Here is a 23,701-nt window from a genome sequence, read left to right on the forward strand (position 1 = left end):
ACTTATGTTTTTCAAATGCATTAATTTTTTCAGCAGTTTTTGGATAAAAGAATAACTTATTAAATTTGCAATAAAAATATCAAAAATAACATACCTTGCTACACCATTTTGAACTATTATATTTCCAGAATGCAAATGTAAAAATGGTGGAAATCTTTGATCCTTTAAAAATAACAAAGCTTCTAAAACCTGACAACCCAATCTTTGAATCTGAGCAGATTCTGAACCATAGCCATGATAATGATATTTTTCTTTCCAGTCATCTTGGCAATGACTCTAAAAAAATGTTGGAAAATAACACTCTTAGAATTCACTAAATAATATCTATGAAATATTTAACACAATTAGCAATACTAAAATTAGTTACTGCATGAAAACTACAATTCTTAATAAAAAGGTCATATATATTTTTTTTAATATTTTATAAAAAGAAAAATGAAAATTCCCCAATGGCAGACCCAAGGCTTCTTTTTATTACAAATAAAAAGAAGTTATGTAATATTTTGAATGGCATAATTATTTTTAAGCAGCTTTGAAATTTGCTGCATTCTGAAGCACCTTCTTTTTTTAAAATAATTTTCTTTTTGCATTTAAAGACCTAGAAACCATTCTCATAAGTTGTAAGTTACTACAAATTCAAACAGCTCATTACTCTATGCATCAAGGAAATTAATGCTACATAATCAAAGAAATAAATGCTATTAAGTGCATAAATACTAAGTGCTACTATATACATTCAAAAGTGGCTGAAATATACACTGTCTTTTAAGCATCAAAGCTATTAAACTTGAGATATATACAAATTTTAACAACCTAAACAATACTCTTTAAATTAAAATAAAATTCACTTTTTTTAATAATTATGATTCTTTTTATTTTATAAAAATATTATGTTCCTTGCTCAAATAATAATGCAAAACAAATTATAGCATACATTATTATTAATTATTTCTGAAATATACAGTTTACAATTTCTCAAAAATTAAAAAGAAGGAAGTTTAAAAAATGCCTTTATATTTATTCACATTAACTCAATAAACATCCCAAGAAACTTTTTCTTCATTCCATTAAATGAAGCTTGAACATAAATAAGGATTTTCTGTCATAATAAATGAACTGTTTATTATCACAAGTATTTTTTTAAATGATTCACCCCAAAAAATAAACATAAATAAATACATTAATTAATACCAGGCTAAATAAGAAATATCACATAAATCGCAATATATTAACCAAAAAATTAAAATCTGGCAGTTTCAGTTATTATTTAAATCTTATCTTAACTGAATTAATGTCCATTATCAAATGAAATAAATTTTAAAAAGTAAGATAACAGAAAAATTAAAGAAACTGAATTAATTTAATTAATGATACGCTAAAAACTGTAGAAAAAATTTCAAAATGTTTCTTCATGCAAAACTATCTTCAAAAGTGCTCTCACTCAGAGCTCTTTAAAAAAATGCTTAGGGTTTTATCAGTTTGACTCTAGAAAAATCCTCATTTTTTAGTTCAAATAAAATAAATAAATAAATGCAATTGAAGGATATTTTTTTTTCCCAAGGACATTCATTACCTTTTATATTACACAGTTCACCATCCAGATGGGAAAATTGTTAGCGACTCTGACTGCCACACCAAAGGGACGGGTTCAAATTCCGGAGAAGGCATGGATGTAAATTATCTGTCCCTTCACAGATGGCAATGCCTGTCCACCTATTAGGTGCCTCTATAATAAAATGACCACGCTTCCAGCCTTAGTTGTGGCCAATGCCTATAATGGCTAGCACGTACCAATGGAAATTTAAAAAAAAAAAATTCACAATAACTTGTAATTACGCATAAGTCTGTATTCACTAACAGCTTCTAGTGTGTGTGTGTGTGTGTGTGTGTGATTATGGCAAAGCCTCGAGGGCTATCTGCCTAAGAGGAGGGATGCCTTCGTGGAGGACTTTCTAGGGGAAACTGGCTTGTATACACGTCAAAAATGGGGAAAACCATGAAAACGCCATGCAGCCAGCTTGTTTGCGGGATTCGAACCTCAGACCGAACTACCAGTGTTCAGCGACTTCACCGCTTGGCCGCTCTAACAGCTTCTATTTTCCTCTGATTGTTTTTGGTATCTGTTGTCAAATATCACCAAACTCGTGAATTTACATACACTAAACGCTTAATTAAACTCAAAGGAGACATAAAGAACACTATATATCCATAATATCTCTAAAGTTAATTTAACAGAAATTCCATGTTTAAGAATTTTTACTTCCTTCTGTTAGATTCACAAAATGTTTAGAGATACACATACTCCTGAGTACCCCAGAAAAAGAAAAAAAAAAAAAAAGCACTGCTCTTTACTTATATTAAGAATGGTCTGAATGTTCTACTTTGAAAAATGTGGAAAATATATATGAAATTACTAGCGAAAATTTAAAAAAAAAGGGGGGAAGAAAGACTTAAAAAAAGAGCTAAAATAAAGCCTAAGAAAATATACTCACGCGATATATAACATCTTTTAAGGTTCCTTCCTCATTGAAAGGTAAAACAGCAATAACATATTCCTGCTCCATGACAATTTTCCTATCAATATCCAACACAGGATAAATATATGGATGTTGCAAAGCTAAAAACAAATCTAATAAAATTTCTCTGGTTTCAGCATTATATTTGATTGGACAGTTTTCAGCAACAGGAGTCATTGTCAACAAACGTTCTGTTTTTGTAGTGTTATCTCGTACAAGAAACCAGTTTTTGTCAAGCCTGCTACCTGGGAAAAAAAAATCAAATTTCTAAATACCATATTTGCATTTTAATAATAATTTAAACTGATAGTACAAAATTTAAATTACAAAAAAAAAACTTACAGTAAAAAAATAATAATGAATGTTTCTTTTGAAAAGCTTCTGACTGACAGAAATTCCAAAGCTAAAACATTAAATGTCTTCCAAAATTTAAAAAAATTTAGTCACACTGAGAGTTAAAATTTTTTCTTAATTATGGTCACTTATACACTTTCAAGTAATACAAAAAAATTAATTTGGAAAATCTAATAATCATCAAATTCTGAAAATATGCAGATTCATGTAAATATCTTATTAATAAATATGGCAAATCATACACCTTGCATACATAAATCATGCACAAAGGTGATGCTTTTTTATATTAGCACTATGGAAATTTAGGATGCACTTAATCAGTGGTTCTAAACCTGTTTTGCCCCATGCAGCCCCTCTCACTATTAACAACCAAGATCTCTCCATTTCAAAAATCAAAAAATACATACATGTGTGAAATATGTATACACATAAGTACATGCTTTAAATGAAAATAAATATTTTAAAAAGGATATTTAGAGTCTACTTTTTGTAAAATATATTTAACAATAACATTTTTCTGCCAATTCAATTTTCATAAGAAAATGAACATGGCTACGGATTACCCAAAAGACTTCACTCTAGTTGGTTCAAATAAGCAAAATACATGGTATAAACTACAAAATTAATATGAAGTCCATAGTTGTTGAATACAACTCAAAACTACTTGTGCTCTGCAGGTTTAGTTAGTCAGCCACTTAACAGGATCATAAACAAACTGATGCTTATCTTAACTATTTTATTTGATGTAATTAGGCACTAAATGCAATAAAGCTTGTTTCTAAATACAGTACAAAGTCCGTAATCCGGACATCCATTATCAGGAATGATCTATAATCCAGACCTCAAAGCCACAAACTTTTTTTTTTTGTATGCTTTATGCATGCACGTTTAATGTATAACAGACGGTATAAGTTGGGCTAAAATTATCTTTAGTGATTCTAAGGCATTTCAGTTAATGTTACAGATTACTCTGTTCCTTAATCTTCTAATTGGACCAGCAATTTTATAAAAATTAAGCTTGAACTTTCGATTATGTAAAAAAGAGTTTCCAATTCTGGAGTTGCCAAAGGATCTACAAAGCGAAAGCATGTTTGATGTCCATCAAACAAAAAAGGGAATTGCTGCAAAAAATGGATAAAGGCATATCTGTCTCAAAATTATGCGAGGAGTATGACATTTGAAAGTAAACTGTATATGACCTAAGCAAAAAGAAAAAGGAATTTTTTGAGGATTCCGACACCCAACTTGCAATAAATAACAGAAAAAGGGTTCGTTATGCTAAAAGTGACGATCATGACAAGGTAATGATTGGGGACAGACAGCGTCGCAGTGAGGGCGTGCCATTGACGGATTCAATGCTAATGGCTGACGCCAAAATATTTCATGAAGAAATGAACTAACACACTGAGTGCACATATTCGACAGATTGGTTAACCCTTTCTGGCGCGCTACCTTTTAAAGTTGGCGTTTTGATTAAAAAAAAAAAAAAAAAAAGGTAGGCAGTCTAATTAGACATAGAGGAATACATACCGTATATACCCGCTTACAAGTCGAGATATTTTGGACAAAAAAAAGATTTCAAAGTGGGGGAGTCGACTTATACGCGGGGCCATAAAAAATTAAAAGAATCGGAAGTACAAAAATTTCTTTATATAATGCAGTTGTTTTCTTCCCGCACTCAAATTGGACGACTTATCAAATAAGTCGCTTACTTGAAGTAATTTCATGACTTAAATTATGTGACGAACTAGTAATCACAGAGTTTCATACTTTAACTAGAGTAAGTTTAGATTAAACCAAAGAATTTTCGGCCCCCAAACAACAGATCAATATCAAGCAATAAAAGAGTTTTGCCAACACACCAAGAAAAGAGAAATGCAGATAGTTTTTACATACATATCATCCGTTGATCATTTTTAAAAGAAAAACTTTACCGAAAAACGTTGTGTTTCCATCAGGTGTGTTGGTTCGCGCCCATGAAAAGGAATGGATGGATGCTGACGGAACAGTCGATTGGCTTAAAAATGTGTGGGATAAAAGACCGGGAGCAGCTTTCAAAAAACCTTCTCTTTTAGTATACGATTCTTTTCATGGACACTTTTCTGAAGAAGTGACAAAAGTGACAAAACACCTAAAAATGACTGTGGCTGTAATTCCGTGAGGATTGACATCCTTCATTCAATCCCTAGATGTCTGCCTCAATAAGCCCTTCAAAGTAAATATTAGAAAATATAGGGCAGAGTGGATTAGTTCCGGTCGACCTACATTTACAAAGAGAGGCAACATTAAAAAGCCCGATATTACATTAATTGCTCAGTGGGTTAAAGATGCTTGGAACGAAATACCCTCTGAAATGATTATAAAATCATTTAAAAAATGTTGTATTAGCAATGAACTAGACGGCACGGAAGATGATGCTGTTTTTGAAAGTGAAAATGACTACCAAGGCTCTAGTAGTGATTGTAACAATACAGAGTTCGAGACTGAAAATATGTATGATGACGAGCCAATGACGACAGAAGAGTTCTATGAAATGTTTGGCGAATCTGACCATGAATCGGACGTTGAAGGATTTTGATTTTGTTTATTTACCAAGGTATTTTTTATCGTATATTTACTTTTTTTTTCTCAGATGATTTTGAATAAATGTAGTACTTAAAAAAAAATTTTCGAAGTTTCTCGATCGATTTCGGAAATTGGGGGTCGACTTATACGTGATTTCTTATTTTCTACAAATTTTTTATGTCGAAGTGGGGGGGTCGACTTATATGCGGGTATATACGGTAAGTAAAATTTTGTGAAGATAGCACTTATCTTTGAATTCTGTGGGTGTGCTCAAAGTGGGCACACTGATTGAACAGAGCTTCGAAAAGAGTGCTAAACCGAGCATTGTTGTCAATTAATTGACCAATGAGATGCGGACAAACAAAGAATACAGACTCTCAGTTGCCCTAGATTATTGATGAGCCTGGTCTAGGCATACCTAGGGTTCGCCATTTGATTTTAGACAAGATTTTAAGGTAAAAATTTAAAACTAATATAAAATAAGGAGATTAGCATACAGCCAAAAAAATAACATAGAAATTTCTTTTCAAACAATTCCTTTTATACCCTAAAAAATCTGGAAGGTTTCTTTGAAAAATGAGGGTCTTAAAAAACTAAACATGGATAAAATGTATGGACTGGCTCTCATTGGGCTGCCACCTATTATAAATAAGGAAGGTTCAGTGTAACCTATAGTAGTAACCTTTAGATCATTTTTCATTCAATTTTTCTGTGCGTACAGAAGGAAAATTTTAGATGTGTCAGACTGGACACACTGCGCCAAAAAGGGTTAACCAAATTTAAAAATCGCCATGGTATAAGACAGTTAAAAATTTCAGGTGAAAAAGCTTCAGCTGATACTGAAGCTGCTGAACAATTTGCAGATGAATTCATTGAACTCATTACTAGTGAAAAATTATCTCCAGAACAAATTTACAACGCTGATGAAATAAGGTTTTTTCTGGCAATATGTACTGCGAAATACCTTGGCAACCTCTACAGAAAAGGCTCCAACTGGTGTCAAAGATTCCAAAGCGAGACTAACAATTTTAGTGTGCGCAAATGCTGCAGGAACACACAAGTGCAAACTTTTCGTAATCGGAAAACATGCACGACCTTGAGCATTTAAAGGAGTAATGATTTTCCTTGTTATATATCACACAAATAAAAGAGCATGGATGAAACAAGTGTTGATGAATGATTGGTTTGAAAATCATTTTATACCCGAGGCTCAGCGACCGACATTTGAATTCAGTTGGTTTACCTGATGACTCAAAAATAGTCTTGATTGTTGACAACTGTTTGGCGCATACTTGACTTAAAGTTTTAGTGAAAGATAATGTATCCATATTATTCTTCCCTCCAAATTGTATGTCGATCATTCAGCCTATGAATATGGGACTTTATATTTGCATTTCAGCACGTGGGAATAGTGCACGTGCTGAAATGCAAATATAAAGTAGCATTTTTAAAATCTTGAATCTTTTCTTGAACAATGGGCAAGACTATTCAAGACTTTTTGAAATTTTTTAGCATAAAATCTGCTGTGTGGAGTATCACAAGATCGTGGGAAAATATGTCTCCAGATATGTTAAAAAATGCTTGGCATAATTTATAACCAGCTACCATATTTCATGGTGAGGGCGATGACGACAATAGCCGCGAATTTGAAGGTTTTTGGACATCGCAAACTAAAGGTAAAATTCTCCAGTTATTGGATTTTGTAAAAAAAATGTAGAGAAGCGGTAATAAATGAAGATGATATAACAGAAGTTTTTCAGTGCTATGATAATGCCTCAATTATCAGTCAATTAACGGATGGCGAAATCTGTAGTATGGTTCTAGATCCAGAAAATACTGCTTTCGATAGTGAAGAAAGCGACAGAGAAGTTATTGAAAATGAAAAAATTCCGATTGACAAGTTAGTCGGTCTACTCAAAACAGCAATTACAGGACTTGAACAGTGGAACTTTGTTACTGAACAAGAAATTGTGTCTGTTTATAGAATTAAAGAGAAAGTATTAGCACAAAAAACGAAGCAACTTAAACAACTTACATTGAAAGAAATATTTGATAAAGTAAACAAATAAATATTAAGTTTTTTTTTTTTTTTTTTTTTTTTTTTTGTAAATTTTGATACCCTATAGATCACTGCTCTTTATTATATAAATTACGGTTTCATATTTTTAATTGTATAATTTCTGCATGCTATCTTACCAGATTTAAATTGATGATCTATAATCCAGAAAAAACTAGATTAGGAAACACTGAAGTCCCGACGAGTCCAGATTACGGACTTTGTACTGTACTAGTTTAATTTGTTCAAACAAAATTTTAAAATCTTCTGTTGTTTTACCCTTACTAGACAAAAAGGAACTACTATACTTACAGAAATAATTGTAAACTATACCATTTAATCAAATTTTACACACCAGCTTTTATATTCATACACTAAACTTACACAAAACTACATCATATTCACAAAGCATGAGTAAAATAAAGCTCGAAAACTTACCCATATCTGGTAAATGCTGAAGAAAAACATAACGATTAGATCCTCGTAAATAATACTGGCAACGTATAGTTGACATATCTGAAATTTTTGAAAAAATATTTTAATTGAACTTTGACACATAAATACATGAACAAGATAACTGTGAGAGACGAGTATCCCTTGAACTTCCAATAGCTCATAAAATTCAATCCCACCCCTCCCCTATTTTCTTTTCTGCCATTAAAGTGAAATAAAAAATTTTGCTTTCATTTGACAAATGGATCATCTTCTCTCTTCAAGGAATTTGTTACAATTATTAAAAAAAAATCATATACACAAAAATTTAAATATTGCAGTAAAAATTTATATTATGTGAATATTCATATATTATTGTGTAGCAATACATTTTTCAACAATTTATATTTTACTGATTTATATAAAAAGCTCTTCTTCAACTTAGTTTTGATACAACTAATAATCATACATACTTCGATCTGAATCTCTCTGTAATTTTCGATCCATCTCCAAACGATCTTGCAAAAATGACTCATCTGCCAGTGCTGTATATTCATACCTAGGCTCTCTCCTGTAAAATATAATGAAATGTTCAATCAAGCAACTAGCAAACAGACTGCGGAAATTTTAGAAACATAGACAAGTTTCTTCAAAGACAATAGAAGAAACTGTAAAAATAAAAAGGGAAGAAATTAGGAGGAAACTCTTAAAGGAAATAAATTTTAAAATAATAGTTTATTTGACAATTAATGTTTTACTATTTCTGCAATAAAATACAAAGTACAGTATACTCTTGGTTAACTAAGAGTAGACTAACTAGTATGCATATTAACATAATTTGATTAAAAAAAAAAACCATGATGTTTGTTTATCACATAATAATTTAAATATTACTATCATCAACCATCAGAATAAAACAAAACTGTTTACAAAAAAAAAAAAAAAAAAAAAAAGTAAGAAGGGAAAATGGAATAACAGCAATTATAACAATTATAAGAGATAAATGTTTCTAAGCCAGGATATATAAAGTGAACGGCCAGAACTAGACATTTTTGCTGCCCAGTGCAATTTCTTCAGGTTTGTGACAAACAACAGGTTTATATTAGAGAACATCCTTTTCTCATACCTAGGCTCAACATACCCCAGTATCCACTGCAAAGACCAGAATAGGATCAAGGAAAAAACTCGTTAAAGACACCCTTCTTGGGTAGTTTCTGTAGACACTGTTGGAAAATGTAAAAGAAAAGGGTTTTGTCTGAGAAATGCTAAAGGTGTAGGTTGCATCATGCAATGGGAAAGGTACTCTCTTTCCCTTTTTGTAATTGAACTGTTAATTTAACCCAAGAAAATTTATGTTACATTTCAAAATAAATATTAAAAAAGACAACTGGGCTCAGTATTTCCATCACAGAAGTTCAGCAAACATTAGAGGGACCTAAATTCTGCTCCCTTGCTTTTCCCTAAATTCTAAAAATTTTGCTACCCTTAAACTTTGCTGTCTAATGCCTCCTTTAAATTTTAAGAATTCCGCTGTCTAAGTTTTGCAGCTTATTACTACTCTGAATTCTCAAATTTTTGCCGTCCCTAAATTCCGTCGCCAAATGCTACCACACTGATTACTATGGCTCTGGCACTGGCCCTGATAAAGTGTTAAATCCTCCATTAAAAGTAAACTGCTTAATCATAAAAATAAATCAAGTATACAGCCACATCACTATATTCATGCATCAATATTTTAGTCATAAAAATAAATCAAGTGTAATGTATTTATTAGAAGAATACTTAGTTGTGAATTAATTTTGAATCGTGCAAGTAGCCCTCCTACAACAGAGCATCCTGTAACATGGTTTCGCTATAACACGATTCATAAATTACGAGAACCCTCCTATAACACGGTTTAGCTCTAACATGATAAGAAAATTGTCCAAGCAATCTGAAGAAATTTAACAAACTAAGCACGAAGTTTTCCCATACTGTACAAAGCACCCATACACTCATTTTAACACATAAGAGTCTTTGTTTTGTAAGTTCTGCCAATTGTCTTCCAAGATCCAGTAGCTGTAAGAACAAATGTCCTCAGATGACCCATATGAACAAATGTCCCCAGATAACAATGAAGAAACCTCACTGTCGCAGAAGATGAACAACATGAGGTCACAATAAGTGCTCTAAAATGCACAACCTGCAAGTTTGGCTTCCAAAATTCAAATCCTTGTCTCCATGCCCTGAAAATAAATGTGTCTCACGCTGCTGGTCGGCAGTCTGCTTCGAGCCACGGTGTGTTGAAGAATAACTTTTACGTCTTTAAGACATTAAGTTTCAGTCCTAAACATGTCCGATATAAATAAAAAAATGACGTTTAAGAGGAAATTCATTTCTTTAGAAGTACATATACAAATCTTGGACCGTCTTTTAAAAGGAGAAAAGGCATCTCACATTGGAAAAAGTTTTAATTGGAATGAAGAAACAGTCCGGACTATTAAAAAAAATGAAAAAGAAATAAAAAGTGCAGTTGCTGCAGACTCTTCGACATCTGCAAAACATGCAGTTCGCCCCTGGGGGCCCAATAATTGAGAAGATAGGAAAGCCACTCAGCATTTGGATTGATGATAGCTGTCAAAAAAGAATTTCATTGGATGATAATGACATTAAACAAAAATACTCAAAATTTTCAAGCACCTCAAAGAACACGGAGAACCCTCTGTCTTTCTGGTAAGTAAAGGTCGGTTCGAAAATTTGAAAAAGTATTTTGCAATTCAAAGCATAAGTATTCAAGGAGAATCTGCATAGGCTGATTATGAAGCTGTCAGGATGTTTCCAGAAAAATTTCGAAGTATTATAGATGAACAAGGATACACAGCAGTTCAAGTTTTCAATGCCAAGAAAACTGGACTTTGGTGGAACAAAAATGCCCAGTAGAACCTTTATACACAGCAGTTCAAGTTTTCAATGCCAAGAAAACTGGACTTTGGTGGAACAAAAATGCCCAGTAGAACCTTTATATCGAAAAAAAAAACTGCATCCTGATTTAAGGTGTCTAAAAATTCCCTAATATTATTTTTGTGCAGTATGACTTTCTGACAAAACCCCTAGTTAATTTACAGATCTTTAAATCCTTGTGCACTTAAAGGCATCCAAGATCTTGGGTAGCTGGGAATATATTTAAAGATTGGTTTTAAATTGTTTTGTTGCCAGATGCTGAATGTTATTTAAGGCAGAAAAATTTGAGCTTCAAGGCGCTTATTAATCAGATAATGCTCCATGTCACCCACAAGATTTGAATCATCCCAATGTCAAAATACTGTTCTTACCACCTAACACTACTTTGTTACTTCAACCATTGGATAAATGTATTATTTATACCTTTAAAACATAAGAAGAGCATTATAGATTTTAGATGTAACCAGTTCAAAATCGATTAATGTAATGGAAGCTTGAAAGACATTTTCAATCACAAACTGAATCGATATAGTATCGTTGTCGCTGAAGGAACTGAAAGCATCAACGTTAAATGCATGTTAGAAGAAGATATGGCCCTCTTCAGTTGAAATAGAAAATGTGGGCGAATCATCAGAAAATGAAATTGGTGGCATATTTAGAACTTGCTAAATCAATTGGAGGCAAAGGTTTTGTGAACATGGATATTCAGGGCGTTCAAGATTTATTAGTGGAAGAAGAAATTGACGAAGATTTGATACAAATGGCATCCAAAGATGTAAATCAAATCGATTCTGAGGACACTACCATTGCTGAAGATTGTGAAGTTAATAATTTAACGTTAAAAAAATTAAAAGAAGGCCTACGCTTAGCTGAAAATCTCGAGTTATTTTTCTTGAGTGCAGACCCTTCCACTGAAATAAGCCGAAAATTCAAATGGGAGCTGCAACACTGTCTAGCTCTATGTGGCGTTCCGACAGATACTTCAACTTCTATTCATGAGATGGCGCCACGTGTAAAATCCAGTTCTTAATCGGAGCAGCAAAGCGACATCTTTACTCACTCAGACTTCTCGACACACAACGGTACGCGAAGGTAGCATGAACTGTGTTCCGAGCTCTGTGTTGATCTCTTCATTGGAAGCAGCAAGAATTATTTGTATGTTATTAGGGAGACGCGAAAGCCATAGTGACTTCAACAAGTCGTCACTAAAATGGCTTCCTGCCAGATCACGCATTCGTGACAGCAAGTATGAAGGTCGCTGATCTCCAAGTTCAAGTCCTTGTAGTAAAATACGTATTTTTGAAGATTCACTTTCTGAATAGATTTCAATGAGCCGCTGTTTCAGTTTGGAGTATTTATCACAATCAGGTGGTTTGAGAATTAAGTCATGCACTGAATTCAGAATATCAGACTCAATTGCTGCAACTACGTAGTTGAATTTTGCAGAATCCTCACTAATGCGAGCGATAGAAAATTGTGCTTCGATCTGAGCGAACCACAATGAAGATCTAACCTGTTTAGCAGCAATGGCTGACAAAATTAATGAACTTGTTACTCCAGCTTATGTCAGTGCTGCTAATGCTGCACCTTCCAGTTCATCCCTCGAACAACAAGTGGCTGAATTGACCAAAAAAGTATCTGAACTCTCTGCAAGTCTTCATGCTTCACGGAGATACAATCGATCAAATCAGGGCCCACGTAATAAATTTCGTGCCCGAAGCAGGAGTCTATCTCGTCACAATACTCGAACGCAGTACAAAGATCCCACACGTGGCATATGTTTTTATCATATGAATTTTGGCGCGCAAGCTCGCAAGTGTGCCCCTCCATGCACTTTTGTACAAGCGGGAAACTAAATGGGCGGTCTTCTGCTGGCCAACAGAATGTCCGCCACATCGACAGAATAGTACTGGCTGATCGTTCAACTCAGTTATGTTTTCTAGTAGATACTGGAGCTGACATATCAGTGCTCCCGAGAACTAAAACAAATGCTCACCAACTTAATAAACTTGTACTGTATGCAGCCAATGGTACCCAAATTGCAACCTACAGCACCAAACTATTGACACTTGATTTAAACTTGCGCCGGACTTTCAACTGGCCTTTTATTATTGCGGATGTAACTCAAGCAATTATTGGTGTCGACTTCTTGACACATTTCCACCTTCTAGTGGATGTCAAGAATAATTGCTTAATTGATGCTACAACTCAGCTGACATCACAGGGCCAAGCTTCTCACGTATCAAACGTACCTACCAACATAAGTGTTTTATCGGGCAGCACACGGTTTCATCGGTTATTAGCAGAATTCCCTGACATTTTAAACCCATCCAAATCAGGGCAGCATACTCATCAGCCAGAAGTGTATCATCACATTGAAACACATGGCCCACCTGTATTTTCCAAGCCTCGTCATCTTTCTCCAGAGATGCTAAAAGCTGCTCGCAAAGAATTTGAATTCATGCTAGCACAGGGAACCATTCGCCCATCTAAAAGTCCATGGGCCAGTCCACTTCACATGGTTAAAAAGTCTAATGGTGACTGGCGGCCTTGTGGAGATTATCGTCGACTTAATGCCGCCACAGTCCCTGACAGATATCCAGTCCCACATATCCAAGACTGTACCCATCTTTTTCATGGAACAAACATATTTTCTACCCTCGATCTTGCCAGAGCATATCATCAGATCCCAGTGCATGCTGAAGATGTGCCCAAGACCGCAGTGACTACATCATTTGGTCTCTTTGAGTACTTATATATGCCATTTGGCCTTCGCAATGCTGGCCAAACATTTCAGCGTTTCATACACCAAGTACTGTCTGGTCTCGATTTCTGCATCCCATATTTTGATGATATCCTGGTTGCATCTACAGATGCGGAAGAACATTTTAAACATCTGCGTCAGATTTTCACTCACCTTAAAGATCATGGATTAAAACTAAATCCATCCAAATGTGTACTTGGTCAACCCTCAGTTTCCTTTCTTGGATGTCTTATTACCCAGAATGGAGTCAAACCTTTACCAGAAAGAGTCAAAGCAATTAACGACCTACCTCAGCCCAAAACCATCTCTGAACTGAAACGTTTTCTAGCAATGTTAAATTTCTACCGACGCTTTCTGCCAAATGCCGCAAAAACACAAGCCTGCCTACATGAGTTTCTGAAGAATAGCAAAAAAAACGATCAACGGGCTGTCCCTTGGACTGAATCTGCATCTGCAGCATTCGTGCAATGCAAACACGATCTGGCAAATGCAGCCACACTTTCTTATCACTCACCTAGTGATCAGCTCTCTATAATGGTAGATGCATCTGACACGGTCATAGGAGCAGTGCTTCAAGACCATACCACTAAAGGACTTTCCCCAATGGCATTCTTTTCCAGAAAACTTACTACTGCAGAAAGGAAATACAGCACATATGACAGAGAGCTACTTGCTGTGTACTGTGCTGTTAAATACTTCCGGCACAACTTGGAAGGACATGACTTCATCATTTTCACTGATCATCGACCATTAACCTTCGCTTTTAGAAAAAACTCTGACTCTGTTCTCCTCGTCAGCTTCGACATCTGGATTTCATCGCCCAGTTTAGTACAGATATCAGATATGTCTCTGGTATTGATAATTGTGTCGCTGATGCCTTGTCTCGGGTAAACAATATCAACCTCACTACCCCAGATTTCTCTGAAATTGCAAAAGCTCAATTGCATGATGAGGAACTCAAGAACCTAATCTCAAATCCACAAACCTCCCTTCAGTTACAACCGCTGCACATTGATCCAACGCTTAAAATTTACTGTGACATAGAGAACAATAGAATACGTCCCTATATTCCAGTCAATTTTAGACGTGAAGTGTTTAATGCCTTGCACAATTTGGCACACCCTGGAATCCGTGCCACCAAAAAGCTGATCGCAGACAGATTTGTCTGGCCAGCGATGAATCAAGACATCACAGAATGGACTCGTTCATGTATTAGATGTCAACGGTGTAAAGTATCCCGTAACACTCACAGTCCCATTCAACAATTTAACCTTCCAGCAAGACGCTTTGATCATGTACACTTAGACTTGGTTGGTCCATTGCCTCCTTCAAATGGTTACACTTACCTCCTCACTTGTATTGATCGGTACACAAGATGGCCTGAAGCCATTCCTATTGAAAATATATCGGCTCAAACTGTAGCTCGAGCATTCATCTCCCAGTGGCTTTCAAGATTTGGCATGCCTACCACCATCACTACTGACCAAGGCCGACAATTTCAATGTCACTTGTTCGCATCCCTCACCTCCCTTCTTGGCATTCGCCATATTCGCACAACACCATACCATCCATCTGGAAATGGCATGGTGGAACGCTTTCACGAATCTCTCAAACAAGGTCTGAAGTGCCACAGTAGCACACACTGGACAGAAGCCTTACCCCTAGTCTTGCTTGGTCTTTGCACAGCATTCAAAGAAGACATTGGTAGCACTTGTGCTGAAATGTTATATGGTGCAACCCTCCGTCTGCCAGGTGAATTCTTTCACCCAGAATCTACTCCAGTAATCGACCCTCCAACATTCCTTTAACGTTTACGTGAGACCATGAGCAATATCTCGCCAACCCCAGCATCTTCACATAACCAGCCAAGCTATTTTGTACATCCTGCGCTTGAGACATCTTCGCACGTATTCGTGCGCAACGATGCAATTAAGCCAACTTTAACACCTTCATATGATGGTCCATTCAAAGTTGTCAAACGAACACCGAAACATTTCACCATCATCTGCAATGGTAAACAATCAGTGATTGGAATCGATCGTCTCAAACCAGCATTTCTAATGCAAGATCCAACAACTTCCTCATCAACATCACTCCCGGAAGAAAGCTTACATCCCGTTAAAGAGCAACCTAAAGCTACCAGATCTGGAAGAAAGGTTAAATTTAACCCGAAGTACTTATAACGTACCGATCGTACTTGGGGGGGAGCACTGTGGCGTTCCGACAGATACTTCAACTTCTATTCAGGAGATGGCGCCACGTTTAAAATCCAGTTCTTAATCGGAGCAGCAAAGCGACATCTTTACTCACTCAGACTTCTCGACACACAACGGTACGCGAAGGTAGCATGAACGGTGTTCCGAGCTCTGTGTTGATCTCTTCAATGTAATTTAAATTGTAATTTAGTACTTGATATATTCTTTTGTTATAGGAGATTGTCTATTCTTATTTTCTTTAATTATATCATGCATTAAGCACACTCGACCACCAAATCTATATCAAGAAATTTAAAATGGCCCGTACTAGTAAGCAAAGTAAAATTATAAATTTTTCAAAGGTGGAAGAAAATGCCAGAACTTTAAATGAAAAACAAAATTCTGTTATTTCATTCCACCAAAAAAACGTTCAGTGTTGATTATACTGAGCAATGACCAGGAAGAAATTTATTAAATTTAAGTTGCATTAAATTAAAATATGTAATATTTTTTGTTTTGTGTTGTACATACATATATATTTTTAATAAAAAATTAAGTTATGTATAATTTTAAAAAATTGTTTTTAATAAGTTTTCGGAACGTAACCTTTCTTTTTATACTGCCTCTGGGTCTTATAACAACACAGTTTCACACAACACGGCATTTTCTTAGGAACCTATGTACCATGTTATATGAGGGTTACCTGTAATTTATGTCTATAATTTTAATCAAAGGATACACAGACTTAAATTACATTGCTCATTAAACACTTTTACTTGCATTTCAACACTGATTTCTGTTTAAATATAGAATAATGAAAACAAAAACAAACAGTTAACCTGGCCACTTTCCTACTGGCCTCTCATGTCCCCACCCGTTACAATGATAATTATTAACATCTACCCTGTGTTCGTAAACTGCCTACAGATTAACCATGCAAACTATCCTAAGTATTTTTCCAGCAAATCAGAAGTTTACTGTAATTAAATAACTTCAACCAAAATTCAGTGATAATTGTGGTAGAGTTCTTATGTATTTACAGCATATTATTCTGTATTAATGATGTAAAATTAATTTTGTAACAAATAATTCAATTTTTCTTTCCATTTTTCCTGAATAAAATGCATTATTTTTTATTTTTATTGCTGTTATGAACTAAATACATATTTTCTGATTATCCGCACCCCTGCCAAAAAGTCATAAACTAATTAAGGACTTTGGAGAGAAATGTTTATTTGGGTATCTTTATGTCTATTTCAATGATGCACATTGCCTGCTTTTTTACATTAATTACATTATCTTTAAATATTGCCTGCTTTGTTACATCCTTCTTTTACTGTACAAGATATGTACGGTTCTTGATTTCTCACCAGCTTTTCTTCCCATGTACAACTGTTTTCACTATTCAAAAAAAATCTGATGTGTACACCATAACTCCCTTGTACGGAATATTAAATTATATGCCTTTTTTCCTGCATTTCATTTAAACTTATTTCCTTCAGTTTCATTGGAGATATATTTTTCATTCAATTAATTCAGTCCTCATTTCACAACAAGGCAAAAATACATAAAACCTCAAATAATCTTTATTAAAAATTGAAAATATAGAAAAATATGAATCATCAAATACAGTTAAAACAATTTAAAAAAAAAAAAAAACAATTTTTACAATTAAAATTAGAGTTTCTATGCAAAAACAAACAATTCGGTGAAAAAGGAAAATGTCAAATCTTTCGGTGCACAGACCTGAAAGTTTACTTTTGACCCCACTCAGCAAAAAGACACTGAAGGTACAGAAACTGACTTAATTCACTGTTCTGCTAAGTTTCATATGTAAACTGGCTGCGTAAAAAATTAGGCTTAGCCGCACTTAAACAGACTTTAAACTGTTGATAATTCTACATTTATTGTATGCAGATTAATTAAAGGCTTAAAAAACCTTAACCGGGAGATAAGAACAACATAATTCAATCATTTTTAAAGCAAAAAAGTGTACAGTTTACCAACACATAAGAATAAAAAAAATAATAATAATAATAAAAATCTGAACTCATGGAGCCAAGTAACTGAGTGAACATATATATGAATTATATATATATATATATATATATATTCATATACACACACTGGCCAGTGAATTAGAAACCCAAGATCAATATTTTAATGGACCACATTTTGCACGGATAACTGCTCTGATTTGTTTGGGTATCAAGTCTTGCATTTACGACCAGAGAATACCATGCATTGGCTTATGCAGCTTTTTAGAACTTGTAAATTAGATGGAAGAGGAGAGTGCTGTTGGATGCATTTTACCATCACATCCCCGTGTTCTGCGGTGGCCAGGGAAAGAACTGAAAGTCAGACTGATGTTCAGAGAATCAACTTTGAACACTTTTGGCACAATATAGAGTTACATTATCATCCATGAAATATTCGTCGCCATCAGGGTAAAAATGCAACATTGCAGGGAGCACTTGATCTGCTAGTATATCTAGGTCTCTCATGGCTGTTTGTTTACCCTCGAGGAACACCAGGCACCAGTTTTATGGCAGCAGAACATGCCCCATATCATGGTACTCCCACCAGACCCTTGCACAGTATGAATAACGCAAGATTGATTCCTTACTTCATGGGGTTCTTGCCAAATTTGACATCTTCCATTAGTGCAAAATAAGGTCTAGCTTGATTGATCCGACCACATTAGCTGTTTCCAATCCCCAGATGTCCAGGGTCTTCTTTCCCGATATCACTACAAAGGAATTCTTGCATGTTGGGCAGAAATGAATGCTTTCCGCGCAGCCATGCATTCTTATCACGACTATGCATTCCTATCCTCTGCAATTCTCTGCACATGATTCGAGCTGAAATCTGTTGGGAAGAGCCTTGGTTGATGATCTGTGTCAGTTGAAACACAGTAGAGTCTCTATTCTGCTGTAAAATTCATCAGAAATGACACCAATCCCTCTTTTGGAAAACTGTGCTAGAACCATAGTTATGTCTTCTAGAGAAGGACTGTGGGGATTCCAAATTTTGAAAACCTTTGATATGGCCACTTTTGAGAACACAGTGAGATTTGCTGTCTTCAAAATCGAGGCCCTGCTAAATGGGCACCAACAGTAAACCCTTTTTCAAATGGTGAAAGATCTGACGTTTTTCCCATTTTACTTCATACATCGTGAAAAGCACTCTTACATCTTACTGACACTAGCATTCTAACCACTTGCAACCCACGTCATAAAAAAATTGCATACCTCATCCCTAGCATACATTCAAATGAAAATCTCCAAGGTTTCTCATTCATTGGCCAGTATGTCTACTTTTAGTGTGGCTGATTGCAACCAAAAAGGGAGGTGCACAACTACATGTTATAGCAGTCCTATATACGAAATATCCACGTTTTGAGGCTACCCATTTTTCATCTATGCGAGATACATACATACATAAGTACAGACATCACAAAAAGATCTCTTCTGAATCCATTTTAAAGCCTTTCTACAACCTGTTTTGGGATTTGTCCTTACATACAGATGCCTTTATGTGAGTTACTTTGAACCCTATGAATGAGGAAAGCAAATTCCAGATTTTACAAAGAACACAAAAACTACTGTCCCGATCCACCGCTATGCTAAAGCAGTGAAATTCCCATAGGAGGGATCATAATCTGCAGCTATGCTGGTGAAAATGTTCAGAGAAGTAGAAAGCTATCTGGGGGAGATGCTATGCACGTACCTAATTTGACACATAAATACTTTTCTGACAACTCTATGACATATGACTCTATGATTCTCACTCTATGACTACATAGAGACTTTTTAGTGATATAGTACATTGCCTCATCACTGCATTTTCATGGCTTTTTGACAGTGCTGCGAATAATCAGGAAATAACAAATTCAGTTTCAAAATCCATCCAAACTCCTGGATATGAAAAGAGATTTCTTGGAAAAAGAAAAAAAAAAAAAAAGTACGCATGTAATATTTTTGAAGCACAGTCGCGATGGATGAGTGGTAGGGCGAGAGGAAGAAGTTGATACCAAACTAAGTTCAGCCAACTATGATCTTTATTTCCAGATTTCCAGGCACACTAGAATAATTCCTCGTAGTCAATACACTCTTTAATCATAACAAATACGATAATTTATTATACACATTGGTTTTTTAAAAAAGAAATAACATCGGCATTTTACAGAAGCGAAGCGAGGAGATACTAGCAAGGTAGAAGCTAAGAGAATAATGAAGAAATTAGCTCACCAGAGGTATTTATACCAAAGTAGGCGCGATTCTAAAAACAAACTATGACTGGTAAACATTAGTTTCAGTTGCCCTTTACCAGTAGCATAACATAACGTAGAAAGATCTCGAATTTGGGATAACAGATGAATTTAGGAGGAGATCACCAATTCTAGAATGTTAATTTTTAGGTCACCAATTATTTTTAAAGGAGATATTGTATTTTGTTGTATCTTACATATATATACTTTTTTGGGGTACTTTCTGATTAGTTGAACCCCCCAGTGAGAAGTCATAAATTTGTTGCTTGCTTTGGAGAATATTCACAATCTCGCTGGCAACTAATTTTTTGACAAGCTAATGCACAAAAGGCAACAGCATTTTGAAAATGGTGGTGCACTAATAATTTCACATAACAGCAATCAATCAATAAAATTCAAAGAGCAATAAATATTGGTAACTAAGCACTCGTACTTTTCAAGCATTTTTTTTTTTTTTCCCACTTTAAAAAATCACAGAATTGAACAAATTCAACATCTGTGAATGTTTGCATTACGCACCAGCTAAAGCAGATGTCCTACATACATACCTGGTTACCACATAAATACCTTTAAGTGATATCTTGAATTAACACAAGTATATTTTGACAACATGCTGATATGTGATGAACACACTTTTTGCGACATTTTTGCAAGAATACATATAATCAGAAAACAGCTTTTTTTGTTAAAGAGTACAACAAAAATATTTAATTTGGTAATATAAGTGTCTCACCTATGAATAAAATATAGATATAACAATACAAATATAAAATAAGTTCAAAAATTAGTTTCTTCCATTTTAGCAGAAGAAACCCATTCCTTCCAGCTAGTTCAGCTTCAAACAGTTTTTCCACAATTTTTTTCATTGTGAAAAAAACTTGCCAATCCTCAGGATTAAAAAAAAAAAAAAAAAAAAAAAAAAAAAAAAAAAAAAAAAATTACAAACATTAAAATTCCCAACAAATAAGAAAATAATTGTATTGAATTGAAAAAAGAATTTTAAAAAAACCTGCACAAATTTTCCCATGCTGTAGTAGTAATCCGTGTCATAAACTCTCTACTGGCACTCTTTTCTTTTGATGGCATAGTAACAGATGGTGCATCATACTTGACAAATCTTTTTTTCTTTTCATATGAAATTTCATGTGATATACAATGATCACCATTAGAATTAATCTCTCTTTGAAGTCTGCTGCATTGATAACCATGATTCAAACATGAAACATATTTTGAGGAGGCTGCCTCGGTAGTTTTGCATCTAAGATAATGATCCCAAGGTTTGTTGAAATATGCTTGAGCATGTTCTAATGCTAATTGATGTAATTCACATGAATCTTTTGTACTCTTACTTTGCTTAAAACTTTTATATACTTTGCGTTCTCTTTTGTCAACTGAAGAATCTCTTTCCTTATCACCTTTTTTACGAAAGTGAATGTAATACAAATTCATTATTGCCTAGGCATCCAACAAACATAATCATTTAGAAGATGACAAATACATATGGCTGAAACAAAGATGGAGTTAAACTCAACATGAAGCCAAACAATATTAGAATAGCAGAGAAGCCCTTTGTTACAAATCAGACAATTTGATTAATCTTCCTTCTCTTTCCCAGTATCGTATGGCTTCTCAGATCTGATACAGATAGTACCAAAGAAATTTTAAAAGTAATAATAATAAATGCAGTGGGAGTCAGATTAGTTTCAAAAAAAATTAAGAAAAGAAGAATTAAAGTTTTAGTTCTTTTCAAAGCTTAACCGAAAAGATTGATTTTTAAATTTGAATAATGATTTTATTTACTAGGAGAAAATAAAGCTTGTGCATACATTAAAATTACTATAAAAATATTGTATAAAAGTGAGTATTTCATAAAAACAAATAATTAGCTTGATAAACTTTCTAATCCTCTATCTGAATCACTTTCTAAATGACTAAGCCACAGTATTACAATTTCTTAACTAAAATTATACATTGCTTTTTTTACAAACGTTAAAAAACCTTTATTATCAAAATAATAAAAATTAATTTTTTTTTACAAACGTTAAAAAACCTTTATTATCAAAATAATAAAAATTAATTTAAATTTATATAGCAAAAAGTAAATTAATATTTAAATTAAAATCATTGTACTGTCAATAAAGAGGTATTTTTAAATTTTGCGAGTAAAATATAAAACTGGGTTAGATTTTAAATTTAAAAAATGGGGGTTAACAATGATGAAAAGAAAAGAAACTAATAACCCTATATACAATAATAATACAAAAAATACACCTCACAACTCTTTTAATAAAAAATTTAAACAATACTTTGTTCACATTTTTCTAAATGAAAATATATTTCTTAATATTTATATTGTATAACTCTCTATTAAAACCTATATTTGTATAACTCTCAGAATAACTTTCAATAAATTGTATATCACAACACAACAAAAAAAGAATTAAAGCCTGTTTACTATTTGACCACTTTGATAGTAAAATTTAAGTTATCTTTAAGATACTAAAATTTCTTTAAGTTAATTCTTTAAGTTATCTGCAGAACTCGTTAAGTTCAGCTTTTATGGTTAAAGCACGAAAAATTATTTTTAAATTAAATTGAAAAATTATTTATAAATATCCTAAATTCATTAAAAAGCATGTTAAAAACTGTAAAAAATTTAAATGAAAATATTTAAATCCATTCCATCAACTACAGTGAAAAAAAATGTGTAAACCAAAAAGGAAAACAGTAAAAGAAATATTTAACAGACTTGCATCTTTCGTCACATCGTCATCAGGGGATGGTGCAACAAAAGAAGTAAATGAATCAGTCTGTTTCTCGACTGATAACAACACAAATTACAAATTAGAATTTAACCTTTCAATAAACCATAGAAAATTAATCACAGAAATTTGTGTCTTCATCAGTCTAACCCCTACAGGCTTCAGTTCAGAAGCAGGCTGATTCATTTTCTTCTTTCTGTGTAACAATCCCTTGATGATGATTCAGTGAAGGAAGCAAATAACCTTATTCCTTTTACATTCACTTTAAAAAACAAGAGTGATGCTTGCTAACTGTGGTCATATTTATAAGCCAGAAAGTCTGTGTGTTAATCCTGAATAGTGACTGGGCTAAAGATTTCGCAGTACAGAGAAACTGCGAGGAAAGAATAGCATAATAAATAACCATCCAAATGTAGCAGAAAATGGTGTAAAGTGTATCCTTTCAAGCAGGAATGCATTTAATTAAAAATTTATGAATTTAAAGGTCTATTGCCAGTTGGTTCCAATTAGTTTTCTTTTTTAGTTTACCTATTTTTTCTTCTTTTTTTAAGTAATTTAGGCATTGTGCTCCTAACATTTCTTTTGAATAGTTTGTTTCAGTTGAATATGGGATGAATTTTAATGTTTTGCTTTTATATTTGAGGCACGGTGGCGCAGTAGCTAGCATGCTGCACAGCAGCACCACTGGTTTCCCGGAACCTGTGGTGCCTGGGCTGGGAAAGGTTGACTCAGCCTTTCTTTCCTTCAGTGGGTTACTAAAATGAGTACCAAGTTTGCTTGGAGACTAAGCATTGGTGGTTCTGCGACAAGCTGACCATTTATTCGGGGCATATGCTAACACAATCCG

General features: G+C 34.0%; 1 protein-coding gene across 4 annotated transcripts in view; it reads right to left on the reverse strand.

Moving 5' to 3' along the window:
- Window positions 1–23,701, reverse strand: part of Slob (Slowpoke binding protein) — a 111,264-nt gene that overhangs the window by 71,333 nt on the left and 16,230 nt on the right. The window contains exons 1-5 of one of the 4 annotated variants that reach the window (XR_015043585.1): window positions 21,102–21,560; window positions 8,397–8,494; window positions 7,930–8,007; window positions 2,493–2,761; window positions 95–276 (exon numbers count right to left, since the gene is read on the reverse strand). Coding sequence is in view for 2 of the 4 variants with exons in the window: in XM_085825732.1 (XP_085681858.1) it covers window positions 95–276; window positions 2,493–2,761; window positions 7,930–8,007; window positions 8,397–8,494; window positions 21,102–21,541 (1,067 nt within the window). In the remaining 2 variants the exon portion in view is untranslated. Of the gene's footprint in view, window positions 1–94; window positions 277–2,492; window positions 2,762–7,929; window positions 8,008–8,396; window positions 8,495–21,101; window positions 21,563–23,701 lie in introns of those variants that run through there. The other 3 variants (XR_015043586.1, XM_085825732.1, XM_035352503.2) reach the window with 3 other exon arrangements.

This window comes from Stegodyphus dumicola, chromosome 10, assembly GCF_044657685.1.
Source record: "Stegodyphus dumicola isolate Sdum_Otavi_A_Nest chromosome 10, ASM4465768v1".
NCBI classification, from domain to species: domain Eukaryota; kingdom Metazoa; phylum Arthropoda; class Arachnida; order Araneae; family Eresidae; genus Stegodyphus; species Stegodyphus dumicola.